At 42.4% G+C, this 20,446-nt stretch overlaps 1 protein-coding gene across 5 annotated transcripts in view; it reads left to right on the forward strand.

The window, feature by feature from the left end:
* Positions 1-1,669: 1,669 nt before the first annotated feature.
* ppp1r9ba (protein phosphatase 1, regulatory subunit 9Ba) overlaps positions 1,670-20,446 on the forward strand; it is a 49,696-nt gene continuing 30,919 nt past the window's right edge. For 2 of the 5 annotated variants that reach the window (XM_061230164.1, XM_061230198.1), the window contains exons 1-2: positions 1,670-1,806; positions 3,429-4,914. In XM_061230164.1, coding sequence (XP_061086148.1) covers positions 3,475-4,914 — 1,440 coding nt within the window. In that variant the 5' untranslated portion in view covers positions 1,670-1,806; positions 3,429-3,474. Of the gene's footprint in view, positions 1,807-2,978; positions 3,126-3,425; positions 4,915-20,446 lie in introns of those variants that run through there. The other 3 variants (XM_061230180.1, XM_061230171.1, XM_061230189.1) reach the window with 3 other exon arrangements.

The raw sequence follows: 20,446 nt of genomic DNA on the forward strand, positions 1-20,446 counted from the left end.
AAACAATTTGTTTGCTGCAGGATGACCAGGATACAGTTTGCTAAGAAGCACCTAAAAGAGTCTGTAGAGTTCTGGAAAAAGGTATTGGACAGAAAAGATTCACATGTAACAAAGTGATGGCAAAATGTGGAGGCTAAAAGAAACTGCCAAAGATCCAGAAGCACCCCCCCTCTTGTCTAAGTCTTTAAAGTATCCACTTATTTTTACCCACTGTGCACACCGTGTCATTTAATTAATTCCCTGTCATTCGTTTCACCGGTCTCCCACTTCCTGATTGTTTCCCGCACGTGATCGTCATTTCCCTCTCTTTACCTGTGCATAAAAACCTCTCTGTTTGTGTAGTTGTTGCCAGATTTTTATGTGGTCCTGACCATACTCACCGGTGTTATTTTGTGATTGATCGCCATTGTGACCTGTTTTGTCTTTGACCACTGTCTCTGGAATTATCCTCTTGTCCTGTTTTGACCTGTTGGGTTTGGACTCTGTTTGGATATTCGGTCCTACATCCCTTCTGATCCATGCCTGTTTAACCTGCCCATCTGCCAATAAAGACTTTTATTGGAAACATTTTGAGTTCCCTACTGGTTCTATTATTCTGAAGCCTGACACCAAACTCATTGGCTGGTGCTTCATCCTACAGCAAGATGATGATTCCAAACATACTGATGAAACAACAATAGACTGGCCAAGTCATTCACCAGATCTGAAACCAATTGAACATGTGTGTCATATGCGTAACACTACTAGCCACCGAAACAAGCAAAAGCTGAAGATGGCAGCAGTATAGGCCTGGCAGAGCATACCCAGCACCTGGTGATGTATATGGGTTACATACTTCAAGTGGTGATTGCATGCAAAGGAGATGTGACAAAGTACTGAACATGACTACTATCATTTACATAATATTATGTCCCAAACGTTTCCTCAATTTGGCAGTGTATATTGCATGAAAATGCCCTTATATAAAAGATGCGCAATCTGTACTTTAACCACATATTAATTGATTACAGATCTGAAATCACACCGGTCTTTGGAATGGAGTCGCCATTACGAATCTCTGTATTACTATAGTATATATCAAAGAATACATGAACTTCTTTGCCAGGCCCTTTTGGGGAATTTACCCTATATTCACAACTCCACAACCACTGAAGAGGTGTCGCTCTTTGTCGTTCCTTCATGTAGTTCTAAAATTCACATACAGATGTCGCAAACGCTCACGTTAATGGGAAGCTGTGTGTAATGAGTAAGCAGGTTATAATACCTTTAATCGTGATTTAATTTTTGTAACGTTTCAACGGAGCCACTGTACTTGGTCTTTAAGACTATTTCATGTTTTGGATGATAATTCTTATTACTAGGCTAAAAGTAGCGCAGACTAACATTCAATGAACTGCATTGAATTGTAATAGTAGCCTTGTCTATCCCTTGTTCAAAAACTAGTAAAAGGACACCGGTTATATTTGCTTGTATGCTCATAATTAGGCCAACACTATACTTTTATTGTTGTTGATGTAACCTGAATGGAGGCCAACCAATGATATTTATATTTAACTTGATTACTGTCAAAAAACCTACATATGCTGGTGGCTGTACTTCAGTAAGGGTTAATGATAGCGGTGATGCCATATGTCCGCGGTGGAGGCTGCGAGAAAGAGGAGGAAGGAGAGCGATATAGGCGGAGAAAGAGGAAGAGCGAAGGCAGGCGATACTGCCGAGTGTTCGTGGGGAATCAAAGACAGCGTGGATACAATGAAACAACCAACGGACACTCGGAATTAGCAGCCTTTCATTACTGGAGCCAAGGTACTGTCATTGGACGTTTTGTGCGGACCAACCAGCGTTCAAATGCACGTTTTTTTTTAAATTATTGAATTACCCACTTCTGTTTTGAATCTTGATGTGAAAGCAACTGCTATATTAAAGAGCAAAACAGACTATAGGAAGCAACGTAGCAAACCCAAGGCATCATTAAACAAGACGGTTTAGGCTCCTATATTCCACATGGTCCTAATGCCTTTTTTTCTGTAGGCTATTTGTCAGGTCGAACATCGGACACTTAAACAAAACAAATGGCTTCAGTGATATAAATCAGCTTTATGTTTGCCGTGAACAGAGACTTAGGCTACGTAGTTTAAATGGGAATTTACAGGAGCGCTCGAACGGTTTATTAGTTTGTCCGATCCAGGGGTTTATGTGTAACGTGTGTCGCAAAACGTAGCCTATTTATCTTTAACAAAGCCACCAATGGAAAAGCAATGCATATCAAAATGTTTGCTTAAATGAAGATTATCTATCGGACATGATGGTGTATTAGGCCATGTTTAACACTACTCCATACTTCTCATAAAACTGATCATTGCTGTTTTATGTACCTCCAAACAAACAAATATATTGCCCGGTAATTGGCGTACCGTTTGCACTATAATTATATATATAGATGACACTTTTCAAAGAATCTAGAAAGCGATATCCCGTGATCTACAGAAACCTTTCTGTATGCTTATTATACTGCATTTATTATGCCTATATTTGTTCTAATATAATATCTATTTTATTATCTATATGCCCTCATGCGAAAACAGAAGTGACATGTTAAATTAATTAAATACGCTACTGTCATGAAAGGAAATTCAGGAAAACGCTACTCCAATATCAGCTGAATTCCGTTTCATATCACTCATTTAGTGTGTTAATTAACACTAAGTGTGATACAATACCTCAACCAATAAAAGCATTTATATCTGCGTCTGGATAAAATGCGTAACGGAAAGAAAGGGTATTTTAGGAAGTGAACAACTAAGTAAAAATTAAATAAACATCTATATGTCACGCGAGATGATTCGTATTGATATGGAAAATCACGCCCATTTTTCTCAGAGATAATATAGACTAATGTATGGGCTAAAAATGAAAAATCTCAAAGACGAGGAGACAGGAAACTGTTAGTCGACACACACTAAGACCCAGCGGCGGTCTTCCTCTTTGCGGCAGGGTTTGCTGTTGCGGGAGGACCAGAACTCTGCAATAAAGCATTTTTAAAAATTCAAGAGATCAAAATGATGTAACGAAAGACGGATTAAGAACACGCAATCCATCGCGAGTGGGAAATCCAGGGATCACTGGTGCTCGAATTTGTTATTCGCTTAACCGGTTGCGGTGAATGCTTTTTTCTTTCTTTTTTGCAGTCAGTCATTTTCCACATAGTAGCCTAGGCTACGTAGACCTCACTGTGTGTTGCGTTCCCTGTAGCAGATGACCAAGCATCTGTTTTCCCCTCTGTTTTAATTTTCCGCTTGAATCTACATGCAAAAGCCAGAACATCCTCTACTTCTAATGATACAGTTCCTAATTTTCTGTGCATGTTTGTTTCTATTCTCTGCTGACTGCTGGATCTGACTTGCTGTCGCTGCCACTGGGGGAAGAAGGGGAGCAATGCCGTTACTGCTCTGCCGCGGCGACGCTTGATTAACCATGATGAAGACCGAGTCGTCGTCCACTGCCAGCGCGAACAGCAGCTCCAACTCCAGCTCCACACTGAGGAGCCCGTCCCCGCACCGGAATGCCTACGAGGCGGGTATTCAGGCACTCAAACAGGCGACGGACGCCCTGAACAGTGCTGCTAATGGGGATAGCCAGGAGGGCAAGGCAAAATTCTCTGCTCGTGGGCGCAGATATGGCTCCAATGTGCACCGCATTAAGAACATGTTCATGCAGATGGGCACCCCTGAACCGGGTGAGGGCGAGGACCCAGATAAGGTCAGCGACCGGTCAGTGCGCCTGTCACTCCCCAGGGCCAGCAGCCTTAATGAGAACGTGGACCACAGTGCTCTCCTCAAGCTGGGCTCAAGTGTTTCAGAACGCGTCAACCGCTTTGACCCCAAGGGAGATGGTGGGCAGTCGCGGAGTTCCTCCGGCATCTCTAAGCTTCAGGAGACCCGTAAAATCTTTGAGCAGCGGCACATGCAAGAGAAGCAGGCAGCCACTAATCGCATCCTGCTGAAGAAGGAGCGGGCTTCTGGATTCCAGGACAGCCGTCTGGATGTAGTGGTGCGCTTCAATGGCAGCACAGAGTCCCTGGACAGTCTGGACGCGGGCGCCACCGAGGCCGTCTCGCCCACTGTCAGCCAGCTGAGCGCCGTGTTTGAAAAGGCTGATTTCCGTAACAACCTGCACCGGCCCTCCTCTGTCTCCCCGCTGTCCTCTCGGGGGGTCAGCCCTCCACCTGGGAAGGTGGGCGTCCTCAACTCCAAAATCATCTCCAAGAGGGGCCGCTCTTCCCAGCAGGGTAGCCAAGGGGAAGGTGGACATGAAATGGACCAAGAGGATTCACCCAGGAGTCCCAAGAGCAGGGCAAGCTCCCAGACTGAGGAGGAACCTGATTATGATGGACTGAAAAAAGGTGGCCAGGTCGCCTCTGGGGACAGCAGAGAGAAGAAGATCATAGCCTCTAGTCCCAGGGATCCAACTGAAAATGAGTCTAGGCCTGTGGGGCAAGAAGAATGTGGCCCAGATGTTGGGAGCAGAGTGGTACAGGCTGAGGTTCATGCCTCACTAGAGAATGGGGATGCCGCTACAGAGAAGGAGGCCGGGGAAGCAGGCCTGTCAGCCCCAGAGGGCCCTTGCACCACAGAGGAGAGGAAGGAAGGAAAGGGGGATGAGCTGGAGTGCCCGCAGGGGGAGGACAGAGGAGAGGAGTCCCGCAAGGAGGATTACTCTGAGGGCGACCTGGTGGATATCAGTGCGTACAGTGGCATTGGGGAGGACTCCGGAGGAAGCCAGCTAGATGAGGAGGAGGAGGAAGAGGAAGAGGCCTACGAGCCAGAGTCCACCTGCTCCGAGGTCCCAGGATTGCCTACTGAGGAGGATCCACCACCCAGCCGCAAGATCTGTTTCAGCAGCGAGCCAATCAAGGTGAGTCCTAATACAGGAATTGGGCATGGAAGGGTTTAAATAGTTTGTCTATTTTTGATTACATAGTAATATCTGGCTCACTGACAACCGACTGACAAACCAGATGCTTACTTTACTCAAACGTATGGTTTCAATTGATAAAAAGTCCATGATTATAACAGAGAGCAGTTCTGTTATTCTGTTGTGTGTGTAGATATCAGGCTACTTCAAGCTGTCAATGTCATTGTGGGGACAGGTCCCACCACCACTGGTGGTGGTGTTTAAAAAGTATGACTCTTGGTGAAATGGAATTTGACTTGTCAGCTGAGAATCAGAACTGATTTCAGGACATGTCAGGCATACTGTAATTTGACACCTTACTTTTGGTCCCTTTTAATTTGGGTTCTTTCACAGATACTTACAGTATTAATTGAGGAGCTGCTGCCCTAGCCATTGGCTAGCTCATTGCACAGTTAGGTGGTTATCGAATACCTGTACTGTCAGAGCTTATGAAATCAACATTTGTCTGTCAGCTTTGACAACGCTATCAGAGAAGATCTGATAAACCCTGCTTTTTCCTGACTGACCTGTCAGCCCAGTTTTTTTGTAAAACAGCTCCAAAACACATTCCACATCGGAATATGCAGGAGAACAGTATGGCCTTGAAGAAATTAATATATGTCTGTACAAATTGTGAAGTCATGCTGTTGAAGTCTTTAATGCTCCACTTTCGCTTTGTGTGTGTGTGTATATTAAACACATGTTGGATCATTTGTTGTTGCCCAGTGATACTCAAACCTCCAACAGTGCTCTCAATGGTTCACCTCATTGAGAACCTCCATAACCTATGGGGTGAGAGGTCAGAGGTCACACTGACCTGCATAATTTCTTTAATTATGCTCTTTTGAGCCGATTGAGCTGAGGACACATTTCCTTGTGAGCATGACCCATGATTGTCTTGATTCCTTCAGAAAATGGCTAAACTACAACGGAACACCTTGCATTCATCAAGAAATTGGCCTGCTTGAAGCAACACTGTTCTGGCTTAAGAAAATTTGTTTCCCAGATGCAATAAGGAGACACGGTTTATTTCTCTCTTCTCTCTCTTGCCCCTTTTGCCCCTGATAAGCTAATAGTTTTTCTTGGAGTCAGAATGACATTCCTTCAGTGGGATTTACAACCGGTTCTTTACTGCAAAATATAGGAACCTTTAAATTTCGTTATTGAATATTGAATTTTGCTAGTGGTGGTGGTCGCTTCCCCCATTTTGAGAAAACAAATACAGGAAAACGCCATGGAAACACAATGGTCCTTACTGCACCCCTTCTCGTTACCTAGCTGCCTCAGAGCACATCTTGAAAATAGATTGGTGCTGCATATCGCACAGACTAATCCACTCTAACATAGAGGTCTAAACTCTCTGAGTCTACGTGAAGTATTGTATTCAAACAGTGGAGATTACAAAGGCAACCCACTCTTGTCCTCTCCTACCCAGAGTATCTAGGGAATGAATGAACTGTGTTTAAATTAAGTCAGATAATTGATTTTCATTTCTGTAGGCGGGAAAGCAGTGGGCTTCTTTTAGACCAGATGTGTGGTGATGGCGTGAGCCAGAGCTGTCTCTATCGAGGCATAGCGTGGTGAATAAGAGCATGGTGTTGACCGTTACGGAGTGAGTGCCTTGCCCAGCTGATGTGGCGATGCTGCTATCAGACCATTGAAAAAAGCTTTCTTAGTCTCTGTGTTTAAATAGGTGTCCCTGAAAAAGGATTATTTTATGCTTGTAAAATATGTGTCCATTTCAGATGGCTATTTTTGCCATTATTTAATGTATCCATTTTGTCTTGACAAACAGAAGTTTTAATCCAAGAATGTGCGTCAGTGTTTTGGTACTCCGTTCTGTTGGCCATTGTTTTACCACTGCCTGCTGGTTGCTATGAGGCTATTTAACAATGTGCTCCACTGTTAACAATTCAGAACTTGAGCAAGGGCTTGGGGTTTGAAACCTGCTATAGAAATCAAAATTGCTACAATTAAAAGGCGACTGCAGAGATGGATTGTTCTATTCGTTTTAATGATTATTAAAGATAAGCACCATAAGTATTTTAGCTGCCGTATTTAGCTGCCGTACAAATGAGTGAAGAAACAAAAACTTTACAGCACCCATTTCTGGTGAAGCATTTGTAGGGTGACCAAAATATATTGAACTGCACATAGATCTGGAGCTTTCCCACATTACTCCCAAGTTCATTTCCCCACAGATTGATGAGATTTACAGTTTTATTGATGTTTTATGCACTCATAATGGTTCAAAGCCCTTCAATGTCTGCCCTTTTATACAGTATGTCTGCACAGTATTGAGCACTGCAGTATAGCCTTGGACTAGATGAATTGTCTTTGAGATTTGTTAGACCTGCTAATCTGTTGATTACAAAGTAAAGATCAACAATTTATAGGAAATTACATTCGTTCTCACTAGGGAGAATTTAAATCATCTTCATGTGGTGACTTCAATTTAACAAAATAATTAAAATCACCAATGTTGAAAATCGTACAATCTGTTAGCATTGCATCAATCCCATTTTACCCCCCTCTGTTGCAGGTCTTTGTCCATGGGTCTCATTTGTACAGCTTGAGTTGTGTAAAAGTCGTGGCAATCACTGCTCTCACCTCAGTCTGATAACATGTCTACAATCCCCTCCATTCTCATCAGTATCACTTCTTTTTTCCTGAATAACAGAAACCAGGCCAAGGTCGGGTTTGAGACAGGTTTCTATTGTCTTTTGTGTCGTGCTGACCGGGGTCAGCTCAGCCCACTTGCAATACTGGTGCTGGCCTACTTACAAGTGAGCTGTGGGTGGAGTCACCAAGCTGTGTAACTATTGTTTGGGAGCACGGTTGGCATCACTAATATCAAACAACAACTGCTCTTTTTAATTTATGTATTTTGTTTTAAGTAAGAACCTTCTGGGCAGTCAGTACTCCAACAATGACATTTCAGCTCACTGTGCACAAGTATGCAAGTATAGATTCTTCATTTAGATTTTCAGGGTTGGGGTACAAGACCCATAGATGGAGAGATTTATGTTTAACCCTTAATTTGTAAATTATTTCCAAATGTATTAAGTAAATAGAGCAACACAAATTAGCATTGGAAGATAACAAACGGTAATGGAAGCCTAAATCCTGTTTTCCTTATGAATTGAAATGACCCATCATACATTATGGGTTTTCTTTTTATGCTTCAGGACAAGTGAAGAACTATTAGGAACTTCGCAAAACAATGCACAACTAATATTTTTTAGTCTTGAGGGAGCTCAAGGCATTCAGTCAGATCTTTATTAATTTTAAAGGGCTTTGCCATTGCTCTGCATCTCACAGTTGATCACTTACAGTAAGAGGAGTCTTTACGTGGCTGACAGACAAACCACATTCTGATGGTCACTCTGCCCACAGCAACTCATTTTATGAAGTGCGCTTCTTCAACAGAACAGGAAGTGATACCACTGCTTCCTAAGGCTACCGTAACTCTTAAACTTTGTTGCACTACCCTTTTGACAACTGTTGTGTGTAAATCAGGCTTTAGACTCTTTTGCCCTGTGCTAGAGCAGAAAAGCTTAAGCTGGCCAGTTAATGGACTCATTATAACAAAAACACTGGTGTTGCCCCAGCAGCCAGAAAATCTGCCTGCAGTAGCAAATGTGTAGAGGAATGGATGCATCAAGCTTTGGCATCAAGGTGTGAAGGTGATCAAGGCATCGTTAGTTTTCTTTCACTTTTATTAGCTGGGAACCATTTCTGTAAATTGATTCCAGGAAGTGCCAATGTCTCCAGGGGAATATTGGTTCATGTTTTATCAACTTAATTTGTGATTAGTGAAATAAAGGGACTGAGTCTGGTGGTTATTACTGTAGATCAGCAGAGAGCTGTACATCAGTAATGCTGCAAGCATGTATACCTCCTTTTACCATAAGAGCCTGAATTAGCTAGTTCTGGAGTACCACAGTCCTCTAGGGTTCTAGTGTTTCGGTAAGACACTGGAAATAATATCTGAACTAAATTCCAACCCATGCCTTCCCTCCAGAAGAACATTAACCAAAGGATACCTTTTTACTGCTGAAGGAGCTACTCTGCACAGTCAGTGAGTGATTATCTGCAGAAGTGGGACAGTAGTCAAAAACCACAGCACCTGCCGGCTGAAACATTTTTAAAGGCGTGTGTTTGCAATCAAAAACATTTCTTCCTCCAAAATGGCTGCCCTGACAATGTTACTTTTGTAGTTAGCTGTACACTCTCACTTAGAATGGAGGCATGCCTGCTGTAATAATAGATATTTCTGTGAATAATCAACATTTTCCCTCATAGTTTGCTTTTCCTTTGGGATTGAGTGTCTGCTGGCCTTTCCTTTCTTTGCATCAAAGGCCACAAGCTGGTGTGTACCTGTAGTTTCTCATGGAAGGAAAGTGCTGTTTATTTGCTTGTCGCTGTCTCAGAGTATATCAACATTTGCTCTGGCAGATGGAAAATGCGCAGCCAAAATGAGGGATTATCACAATGGGCCGCATCAGGCTGTGCAGTGTGTAAATGGTGGTTGGGGTGAGTTTTGTGATCCTGAAAAGCATGATATAAATAAAGGACAGCCTTTATGTAGCAGAAGTTTGAGGATGAAGTTTGATGATGAACGCCAACTTGGATTGGCTTTATTATCCAGCTTTAGACTCCACTCTCTCTACTCAAAGACTATTATTTAACCTGACTCTGTTAACACAAAGTTAGAGTGTGCTTCTCACATGAATTAGGTTGCCCCTCAGAACAACTGTGACAGTTTGCCTCTGATCTACTGACTAGAAAAAACCTTTTATATGGTTTTTACACACAAACAAAGATCAATCAGAGAATGCATGGTCAGTGCCAGTATTTACAGTGCATCCGGAAAGTATTCACAGCGCTTCACTTTTTGTTATGTTACAGCCTTATTCCAAGATGGAATAAATTCATTTTTTTCCTCAAAATTCTACACACAACACCCCATAATGACAACATGAGAGAAGTTTTTTTGAAATTTTGGCAAATATATTAAAAATAAAAAAACTAAGAAATCACATGTACATAAGTATTCACAGCCTTTGCCATGAAGCTCAAAATTGAGCTCAGCTGCATCCTGTTTCCACTGATCAACCTTGAGATGTTTTTACAGCTTAATTGGAGTCGACCTGTGGTGAATTCAGTTGATTGGACATGATTTGGAAAGGCACACACCTGTCTATATAAGGTCCCACAGTTGACAGTGCATGTCGGAGCACAAACCAAGCATGAAGTCAAAGGAATTGTCTGTAGACCTCTGAGACAGGATTGTCTCGAGGCACAAATCTGGGGAAGGGTACAGAGCTGGCCGCCCGTCTAAACTGAGCAATCGGGGGAGAAGGGCCTTCGTCAGGGAGGTGACCAAGAACCCGATGGTCACTCTGTCAGAGCTCCAGCGTTCCTCTGTGGAGAGAGGAGAACCTTCCAGAAGGACAACCATCTCTGCAGCAATCCACCAATCAGGCCTGTATGGTAGAGTGGCCAGACGGAAGCCACTCCTTAGTAAAAGGCACATGGCAGCCTGCCCAAAGATTGAACTCTTTGGCGTGAATGCCAGGCGTCATGTTTGGAGGAAACCGCTCATCACCTGGCCAATAACATCCCTACAGTGAAGCATGGTGGTGGCAGCATCATGCTGTGGGGATGTTTTTCAGCGGCAGGAATTGGGAGACTAGTCAGGATTGAGGGAAAGATGAATGCAGCAATGTACAGAGACATCCTGGATGAAAACCTGCTCCAGAGCGCTCAGGGGCGACGGTTCATCTTTCAGCAGGACAACGACCCTAAGCACGCAGCCAAGATATCAAAGGAGTGGCTTCAGGACAACTCTGTGAATGTCCTTGAGTGGCCCAGCCAGAGCCCAGACTTGAATCCGATTGAACATCTCTGGAGAGATCTGAAAATGGCTGTACACCAACGCTCCCCATCCAACCTGATGGAGCTTGAGAGGTGCTGCAAAGTGGAATGGGCGAAACTGCCCAAAGATAGGTGTGCCAAGCTTGTGGCATCATATTCAAAAAGACTTGAGGCTGTAATTGCTGCCAAAGGTGCATCAACAAAGTATTGTGCAAAGGCTGTGAATACTTATGTACATGTGATTTCTTAGTTTTTTTATTTTTAATAAATTTGCCAAAATTTCAAAAAAACTTCTTTCATGTTGTCATTACGGGGTGTTGTGTGTAGAATTTTGAGGAAAAAAAATAATTTATTCCATTTTGGAATAAGGCTGAAACATAACAAAATGTGGGAAAAGTGAAGCGCTGTGAATACTTTCCGGATGCACTGCAGTATGTACTTAGCTCCCCGAATAAATTTGCCCACATCAGCAATTCAAAAGCCGTACTGCCCACGGCTTACCAGAGCAAGATTTATGTTTTATGAAACTGGTTGTAATACAAATCAAGGAGTATATTCTCTTTGGCCATGCTGGTTGAAAAGTCATGGTGACCTTACTGCTTTGTTTACTGCCCCATGAATTCCCACAACTTAAAAAGCATTGACATTTACGTCACAGTATTTACATTCAAGAAATCAGGTTTAAATATTTTTTTTATATTTTATCTTATATTTTGCTTGTTGAACCAGCTCTTAAGCCATTTCAGTCTCCAATCTCTGTCTAAGCAGCAAAATAAACATTGTTTCCCCAGTGCTTCACAGAGAGCCTTCGCAAATCCAAATTGTGTCAGTCAACCTAGATTGGAGGAAAATTGTAGCATTAAGAAAATGTTATTATTTGGCATTAAGAATGGTCAGATTTTGGTTGCAAAGGAGTATATAGGAATGCTGAATTGTTGCCTTCTCACAGAGAAAGCAGTATTGCACCAGCAATAATTAAAGACCTCCTTCTGCATTCTGTTATATTTCTGAAGTTGTGTTGGAGAATTTCACTAGTGCTCTGTCATCTTATGCTCTTGTGCAGGGCTTTATGGAATATCTTGCCAAGAGCACATTCCACTGGAACACCCTCAGTGCCCAGACCTAGACATAGCTCGTTCCAAGTGAGGGTAAGGGACGGTAAACTTGCGTAGAGGGCATAGAGGACTCTTCATGGCTGACATGACAGTGATGCATTACAAGTGAGAGCACAGCATGCATATCACCCGCCATCAAAATACAATAACCGGAGGGATAATGGGCTGTGAACACTGAAGCCTACCAAGCGCTAGAGTTTTATAATGAGACTTTTACCCTTCTGCTCATGCAGGGGGACTCCCTGGGCCAAAGGGTTGAAGATGGATGGGTGTCGCTATTGATCTGTAGACTGTAGACTATTTGCTAAAATATTTCCCGGTCATCTGCTCTGGTATGGAGAAGTGGATGTCCCGCTGAATTGCATTTTTGGAGTTTTAGCCTCCCATAATAGTTTCAGATCTTGGCGATCTAAAAACGCAAAACACAACTTCTTACGAATTGAAATCCCATAGTATTCGGTATATAGTCTGAGCATTTAAACCATGAACTGCATATGTTAAACCCAGACTTCAGCGCTACATAGTTTGCTTATATTTAGCTTTCGCAGCTCTATTTAATAAGGTGCAGTATACCAGAAGTATCGTTCCTTTACCTCCCTATTAAGAGTGCTTCCTCAGCATCCAGCCATAGACTACCTGCAAGACATTGAAATAGTTTGCTGGCCAAGTTAGTACGTTTTAAAAACTGTGTCAGGCTCAAGACACTTTACAAGCCTGCTGCCTTTTCCTGCTTGAGCCATGTGTAGCTCAGTGCTCCACAAGAACGTGGCACGTCTGACTCATCTGAAATGTGAGCTGATTATCTGTAAATGATTGTTGAGGACTAAAATAAAGGCACAGGGGATGTAATTCCTGGAGCCTCTCAGCTTTGTGGTGTCTGTTTGTCTCTGTTGGGATGTGAGTCTGTGTGTACCGTATGTCTGTGTGGGGTAGGGTCAATGAACGGGCAGACAAAATGTCAGTGTTCCAGAAAGAATCCTTACCAGGGTAACTTAAACTTGAAGTATGAGAAAAGCTTGGTGCACTTAATTAACATGGTAAGAACAGAATGATGTTTTGATGATGCCTCCCTCCACTATGCTGTTCACCCTGCACTGTGGCCAGTAGTGGGATTGCCCTATATGAAGCCATTATGCAGCTGTTGACTGTGATTGCCCTCACAGCTGCATTGCTGCACTGTGAACACTCCCTTTAATTTCACATATTATTTATTAGGGAGACTGTATATCGCTCTCTATAAATACACTGGCTGATACGTGCTTTGGTGAACCTTTTGATTGGCCGGTATGCCTGTACCATTGTAGTCAAATTAGGCTGGGATTAGCCAGGCTTTAAATAGGCAGCCCAGTGTTTGTTGATGCTAGCATCTACATTGGGGACTGGGAGGTTCTCTTGCTGCTGTGCAAGGCAATGTTAAAGGCAGTTCTCCCTGTGTATCTTTCTATAGCTTTTCTCAATCAATAATTCTGCAATGAACGCTCATAGGCTATATTCTTTATTATATAAACTTACATATTTTTTTGTCCCCATTTTTGAGAATGCATTCTTCTCACAGTTGTCAACTAGAGATACATTTTCATGAGTGTTATGCTATGTGTTATGATGCTACATTTCAAAGAAAACTGACAGAGGAAAAAAACCCTGATTAACTAGCGGAGGTCGCTACAGAACGGTAGAAAGGGACTCCTTGGTCGATGAAAGTGTTATTATTTACATGTAACCATAGTTTTAAACAAATTAAATAATAATTTACTTTAAAGGTGCGTAATTGAGGGCGGCACGGATGGTGCAGTGGGTAGCACTGCCGCCTCACAGCAAGGAGGCCTTGGGTTCGAATCCCCGTCAGCTGGGGCCTCTCTGTGCGGAGTTTGCATGTTCTCCCCGTGTCTGCGTGGGTTTCCTCCGGGTACTCCGGTTTCCTCCCACAGTCCAAAGACATGCATGTTGGGCTGATTGGAGAGTCTAAATTGCCCGTAGGTGTGAGTGTGTGAGTGAATGGTGTGTGTGCCCTGCGATAGACTGGTGACCTGTCCAGGGTGTATTCCTGCCTTTCGCCCAATGTATGCTGGGATAGGCTCCAGCCCCCCTGCGACCCTGTTCAGGATAAGCGGGTTCAGATAATGGATGGATGGATGGGTGCGTAATTGCAGAGAGGAATTGCAGCAACAAACACCCTCACACCACAACACTGTTTAGCTCTGTCCTCGGTTTACATTGGTTGCCATTGAGGCCAAGACCATATTGTTTCTACAGCCAGGATAGGATCTGCTTTTCCCAATGGTAAATGCTTAGCATATGCTAATTGATGTGTATGCTAACCCTACTGAAAATTCCGTCTTAAACCAGCCTTTTAATTAGACTTTAATTCATCTTTAACCAGCTGTTCACCAGCTGAGCTGCCTATATAGCTAGTCTGACAGTTGACCACCAGCTTACTCTACCAGCTTTGACCTGTTTTTGTCCAACTGAACAGCTTTGACCAGCTATGAGCCACTATAAAACACAGCTAAAACCACCTTAAACCAGTTTAGAATCCCAGCTGGTCTTAGCAGGAATTATGAGTAGGGAAGTTATGTGTAAAGTGCATTATTCTCCATTAGCCATTACAGTAATTGCTGTAAAAAAAGAGAAATGAAGCAGAAAGCGGTACATAGTCATTTTTTCCTACAGTAAGATCTAGAATTCAGAAATGAAAGTGAAAGAAAACTTAAGCTAGGGAAGGGAATTACTGTCAAACCAGGATGGGAACTGTAAATAACAATATGTTTGTACGGAAGTCTTCTAACATTCTGTACAGATAAGATTCTTTAAAAAATAATTCAATGAAAGGTCCTAAATAAACTTACTATACATTTGACATTATATTTTAGTCATTTGGCAGAATAGTTAAAAACTGAATCAAATCTATATTTTTTTGTGATCACGGCAGTAAAACTGCATCACTTCTCTGAGATAGCTAATGCTGTCCTGCAGTTCTATAAGACAATCAGCAGGGAGGTTGTTCCAAGCATGTTGGAGAACTTGCCACAGTTCTTCTGCAGACTTTGGTTGGGTCCTTGCTTCTGATCTCAGACAGCCTTGATCAAGTTTTTATGTAAAAAGTAGTCAATTGCTTACAAAAATGTCTCTGTAAAATTTAATACCAACACACACAAATAAATAAGCATATATATAATAAAGTATAATAAATAAAGGGTGCCTATGACTTCTGCACAGTACTGTATATACAGTGGGGTCCAAATGTCTGAGACCACATTGAAAAGGATTAGGATTCTATTTTTTAAACAAATTAAAGTTACTTCAAAGCTTTGCAAGAACTGCTTGAAGACCAAAGAAGACCAAGAAGTGCTGCACAATCCACAATCACCTGACCTCAACCTCATTGAATATTGATGGGGACACTTGAAGACTGACATAAGCTAAGCATTCAGTAACATCACAAAATACTCTTTGGAACATTGTCATATAATGCTATGATAACATGGATCAACAGGTTTGTAAGCAGATTTGTGGAGTCCATTCCTGCCCTGAGAGCACACTGCCATTAAAGCAAAAGGGGGACATACCAATACTAAGAAATTCTGAAATTCATATACATTTAGCATTCAATTTTTCACTCAAATTGTTATGCTGATAATGTCATTTCTAATGAAAAGGTTTGTATTCAAATAGAAAAGATCCTTTCCAGTTTTACAGGTATATCTCTCACTCTCACACATTTGAATCGCAGCCAGATAAACAGATGTTATCGAACATCTAGCCATCTAACTTATTATTCAGTGACCACTTTCTTAGGAAAACTGTACACAACTCATTGATGCAAATATATAATCAGCCAATCATGTGGCAGCAACTTAATGCACAAAAGCTTTTGCAACTGAATCAAAATATCTGATACAGATAGATTGAGAATAAACATGTTTGGCACAGACTTGCCACACCTTGTATGGATAGGACGATAGGACGGGAGCTGACCGATGTTTGGAGCAAAGGTTCTTATCTGGAAACCACCAAAGTGATTTCTCTGTTGAGTCCAGAGAGCATTTCACTGTGTGGGAAGAGAAAAAGCTAGAGAGGCAGAACCACATGATCCATCGTTCCATCTTTGATCAGATTGGCCCGTCATTATTTGTGTATCAACTGTATCTATACCCAGAAAGGAAAGTGTAGATATTACCTGTCAAATTGAACAAATTGAATAGAAATTTGGCTCATCAATGTATATGTGTATTTCTGTCATTCTAAAAAAGCTTGGCAAATTCTGCTGGTTTTATTGTTCCAAACGAAAATATTTTATTTTTTACAATTTTATCTAAATATTTCAAAAAGGTTTTGGGGATAAATCCTGAATTTCATGGTTTAGTATTATAAACATAATACAAGTATGATGTTCAAATAAGTGATAATACTGTAGGTTACTTTCACACTCAAATGAGTTGGCCTAAATGTGAAGATCAACTGGAAGGCCGATCTTAAATTCAAAGCTTGCATTGTGAAGTTTTAGTGCCTCTGATATCTTTTAAACCCCCCGTGCAGTAGTGCAGTGAACTGTCCTTCATTACATATACTCACTGATAATTTTTTTAGCAACATTTTTACTTTATTACACCTACTTATTCATGCAATTATCTAATCAGCCAATCATGTGGCAGCAGTGTAATGCATAAAATCATGCAGATACGGGTCAGGAGCTTCAGTTAATGTTCACATCAACCATCAGAATGACGAAAAAAACGTAGAATGATTGTTGGTGCCGGACAGGGTGTTTTGAGTATCTCAGAAACTGCTGATCTCCTGGGATTTTCACACACAACAGTCTCTAGAGTTTGCAGAGAATGGTGCGAAAAACTAAAAACATCCAGTGAGCAGCAGTTCTGCAGGAAGAAACGGCTTGTTAATGAGAGAGCCAGAGGAGAATGGCCAGACTGGTCGAGGCTGACAGAAAGGTGGCAGTAATGCAAATAACCACACATTACAACAGTGGTATGCAGAAGCGCATCTCTGAACACACAACCTCTGAAACCTCTAAGTGGGTAGGCTACAGCAGCAGAAGACTTAATATGTCTATAAAAGAACTCTAATATTTATTAGTAATAAAGTGCTTACCCAGTGTATCTCAATTCTTTATCCTTAATTTGTGTATGGCTTTAACTAAAATACTATTGTAGGTTTTACCACCAGCGTTCTAAAGTTGTTTTACTCAACTCTGATGGGCTGTGGTTCTTAAAATAATCTGAATATGAGGAGTTGATGGCTAAAAACATATAGCACCTTCTTTTAAAGGTGCCTAGAGGTGCACCACATGAATTGGAGTTGCTTTACACAAAATGCACAGTACAGATTGTTGATTTCATGGACTGTATTCTTGCTTAGATAAGCTGCTTGCAAGTCCTATGGGAGATGACTGTTGCAGTACATATTGCTGAGGCTATAAAAAGGCTAGGCCAGGCTATCAGGAAATGTAGACTGAAGTCAAAGTATCATGTTGATGTGTCAGTACTGGACTACTGGTCATGCTGTTGAGACTGGGGAAGTTACAAAATCATTCATGTGCTGTTAAGCCTCAGGGCGGAAATGCGGTTAAACGGTTTCGCCAGCACTTCTTGTACCGCACGCATTTCAGAGTTTTTGCCAACTCTGCACCAGGTAGTGCGGCCCTTGAGCATACAATAGCATGCAGCGGCGTAGAGGAGGGGAAGATTTGGACCCACGTGTCACTTCCTGTGTTTTATCATGCTCGCTTTGTTTGAAATTCCACGGAGGAAGCAGCCCATGCCTGCTTCCTGGGAGGAGCGAGGCTGGGAGTGTCCTTGCTGCCGTGGGAACTGGATCGACCATTCTGGACTGAACGTTCTACCTCAATTTCATAAGCACTCTCAATTCTTCTCAGAAATAAACTGCTACGCGTATGACATTATTGGCCCTGAAAAGAGGCTGTTGTCTGAAAAGAATAAAGAATGTTGGAGTGGAATGTTTGCTTCAAAGCTGTCTTTGTGCTGGCTGTTAAGTCAGATGTGTATGAATGTGTGTGTACTCTGGGCAATCAAGAGGCTCAGTGGCTGGACATTGCTGATCTTCGGGTGCCCCCCGCCCCCCCTTCTCCCCGCCCACCCCATAGAGGAAGTGTTACTCCTTGTAGATTTCAAGGCAGGATTTTGTTTGCCACCCTCCGCCACCATTTTAGAACACAGGGTCTTGTAGGGAGGAGGAGAAGAGCTTCTTCCTCTAATGTCCAGTGTTTTACTTTTTCCCCTCTTTCAGTGTGGACTGACCTCAAACTGAAACGCAATGAGTAGCTGGAAAGGCTGAAGTTCACACTGCCGGCTTTGTTCTCTCTCTCTCTCTCTCACTCTCTCACTCTCGCTCTTTTTCTCGTCACCGCTCTCCTTCTAATTTCTAACGCAACCACTTTTTTAAAAAAGATGCATTGTAATCGTTGCCCTCTGCACCTTCCCCCAAGGGTTGCCCCTGTGTTAAGTAAAAGAGAATAGCTTTCCCATGTTTGTTTATTTATTTTTTAACAATCCTTATGCTATACATTCCTGCTTTTGCATGCGTCATTCTAAACCGCTCTGCCCACCAGTGGTGTACCACTGTGCTTGCTGGCTTTAATTACAGGAAAATCGAAATCATTTGGAGAAAAAAAGCCCAAAAGCAAATTCTTCAAATGCACCAGCTGTTTTAAGGAGCCATTTTAAGTTCTACTTATTTCTCTCTCTGTCTTTCTCACTCATATAATGCAGAAAATATTCCCTCATCTTTTTACCTCTTTCCATCTCTGTCTACTCTATGTAAGATCCGCACTCTATGTAAGGCCCTTAACCCTGCATTGCTCCAGGGGAGGATTGTCGTAGTGCTTAGTCTAACCAAATGTACGTCGATCTGGATAAGAGCGTCTGCCAAAATGCCATTAATGCAATATACTGTATGTGTGTTTGACTGCCTGGGACTAAGTCACTCCTTACTATCACTGTGTTACTCAGTCCTTGGGGCTAGGACCGCTGCCAAGTCATTCATAAATGACTGAATACAGTCAATGTAGGCTACTGTATATTTTCATACCATTCTCATTTTCATTCTCATTAAGACATAATGAGATGTTATGTTGTATACGTATGAAAAACTAATTCTGAACTGTTCTACATATCACAGCTTGTGAAATCAAGCTTCATTTCATACTCAATATCTTCACATAGCTGTGTTCAAACATGGCAACGATTGTGTTAAGTCAATCCCAAAAATAAAATATATTAAAAAAAATTAGGTCTCTCCAGGGTCTTAGATGCACAAAGGTCCCACAGATATCTATAATGTTTCAGTAGACCCTCTCTGTTAATTGCTCTTTGCATCCTCCCATCCAACTCATCCGAGAGTAAAGATTTTTGGGGTCATTGATGTCCTGTCTATGTGTCAGGTACTGATTTGGCCATGCTGATCCGTCAATACTCTGAATGGGATACTCACAAAGCCTGCAGTGCTTGCTTCTAAGATTGCAATTAGCAGTGCCCTTGCAGCAGATATACCAATGAAAGACACATGGCGAAGCTTAGGCCATTGGCCTTTTTTACTGTTGGGTATTTGGTTGAGGCCATGAGGTAAAGTACCTCGCCCAAGCAATGTAGGGAAGTCGTACAAAACAACTTCACATTGCTCCTCCTAATGCTGTCCCGACATTACTGCTTGCAAGTCAAAGCAGTGTTTTGAGCCTAGAACGTATCACTTCTGTCTTTTGCAGAAGCAATAGTGCGGAAATGTCACAGTATGCGTTTCAACTTGTGTTTGAACGGGCGTGTGTTGAGCACGTCCGGGGCGATGGATAGCAGCTGTAAGGCAGCGGATGTATCCTTAGAAGAGCCTGGGTTCCTCCACTCCATTGCGCCTGGTGTATGTGCTGAAACAATGTTCATACGGCCCTCTGTGCTGAGCACATGATCCTACGTGGCATTGCGGAGCGAGAGGAAAGTAGGAGAGAGGGGAGGCAGCACATAGCGTTTCTGAGGCATCTAAGGGTCCACAGGCTGTGTGACTGTGTTCCAGAATGTGTACTTTCATGAATATCAACAAATATTCAGTCATGTTCCATGTTAGGTGCTTAGATAGTTACACAATTCAGCATCTAAAACGCTGTATTTTACATCAGAACATCAGAATGCCTCTGTACGTAAGTGTCCATGTTTCACTTGCGTCAGTGACACATTCAGAGAGGCTTGGCAGTGGGTCCTCTTCGTAGCAGTGGCTCTACTAGTTTGCAGTAGCTGTGACTGAGGAGTGTCAGAATGTTTTGGTAGCTGTGGCTGTACTAGTTTGCAGTAGCTGTGACTGAGGAGTGTCAGAATGTTTTGGTAGCTGTGGCTGTACTAGATTGCAGTAGCTGTGACTGAGGAGTGTCAGAATGTTTTGGTCTGCAGTGGTAACTAGAGCAGATACTGGCAATGTTGGGTCTGCGTGGCACTGTGAGTCACATCTCACATCGATGCCTTTTGCAACATTTGCCTGTT

The sequence above is a fragment of the Conger conger genome, chromosome 2 (genome assembly GCF_963514075.1).
Source record: "Conger conger chromosome 2, fConCon1.1, whole genome shotgun sequence".
Lineage (NCBI taxonomy): Eukaryota > Metazoa > Chordata > Actinopteri > Anguilliformes > Congridae > Conger > Conger conger.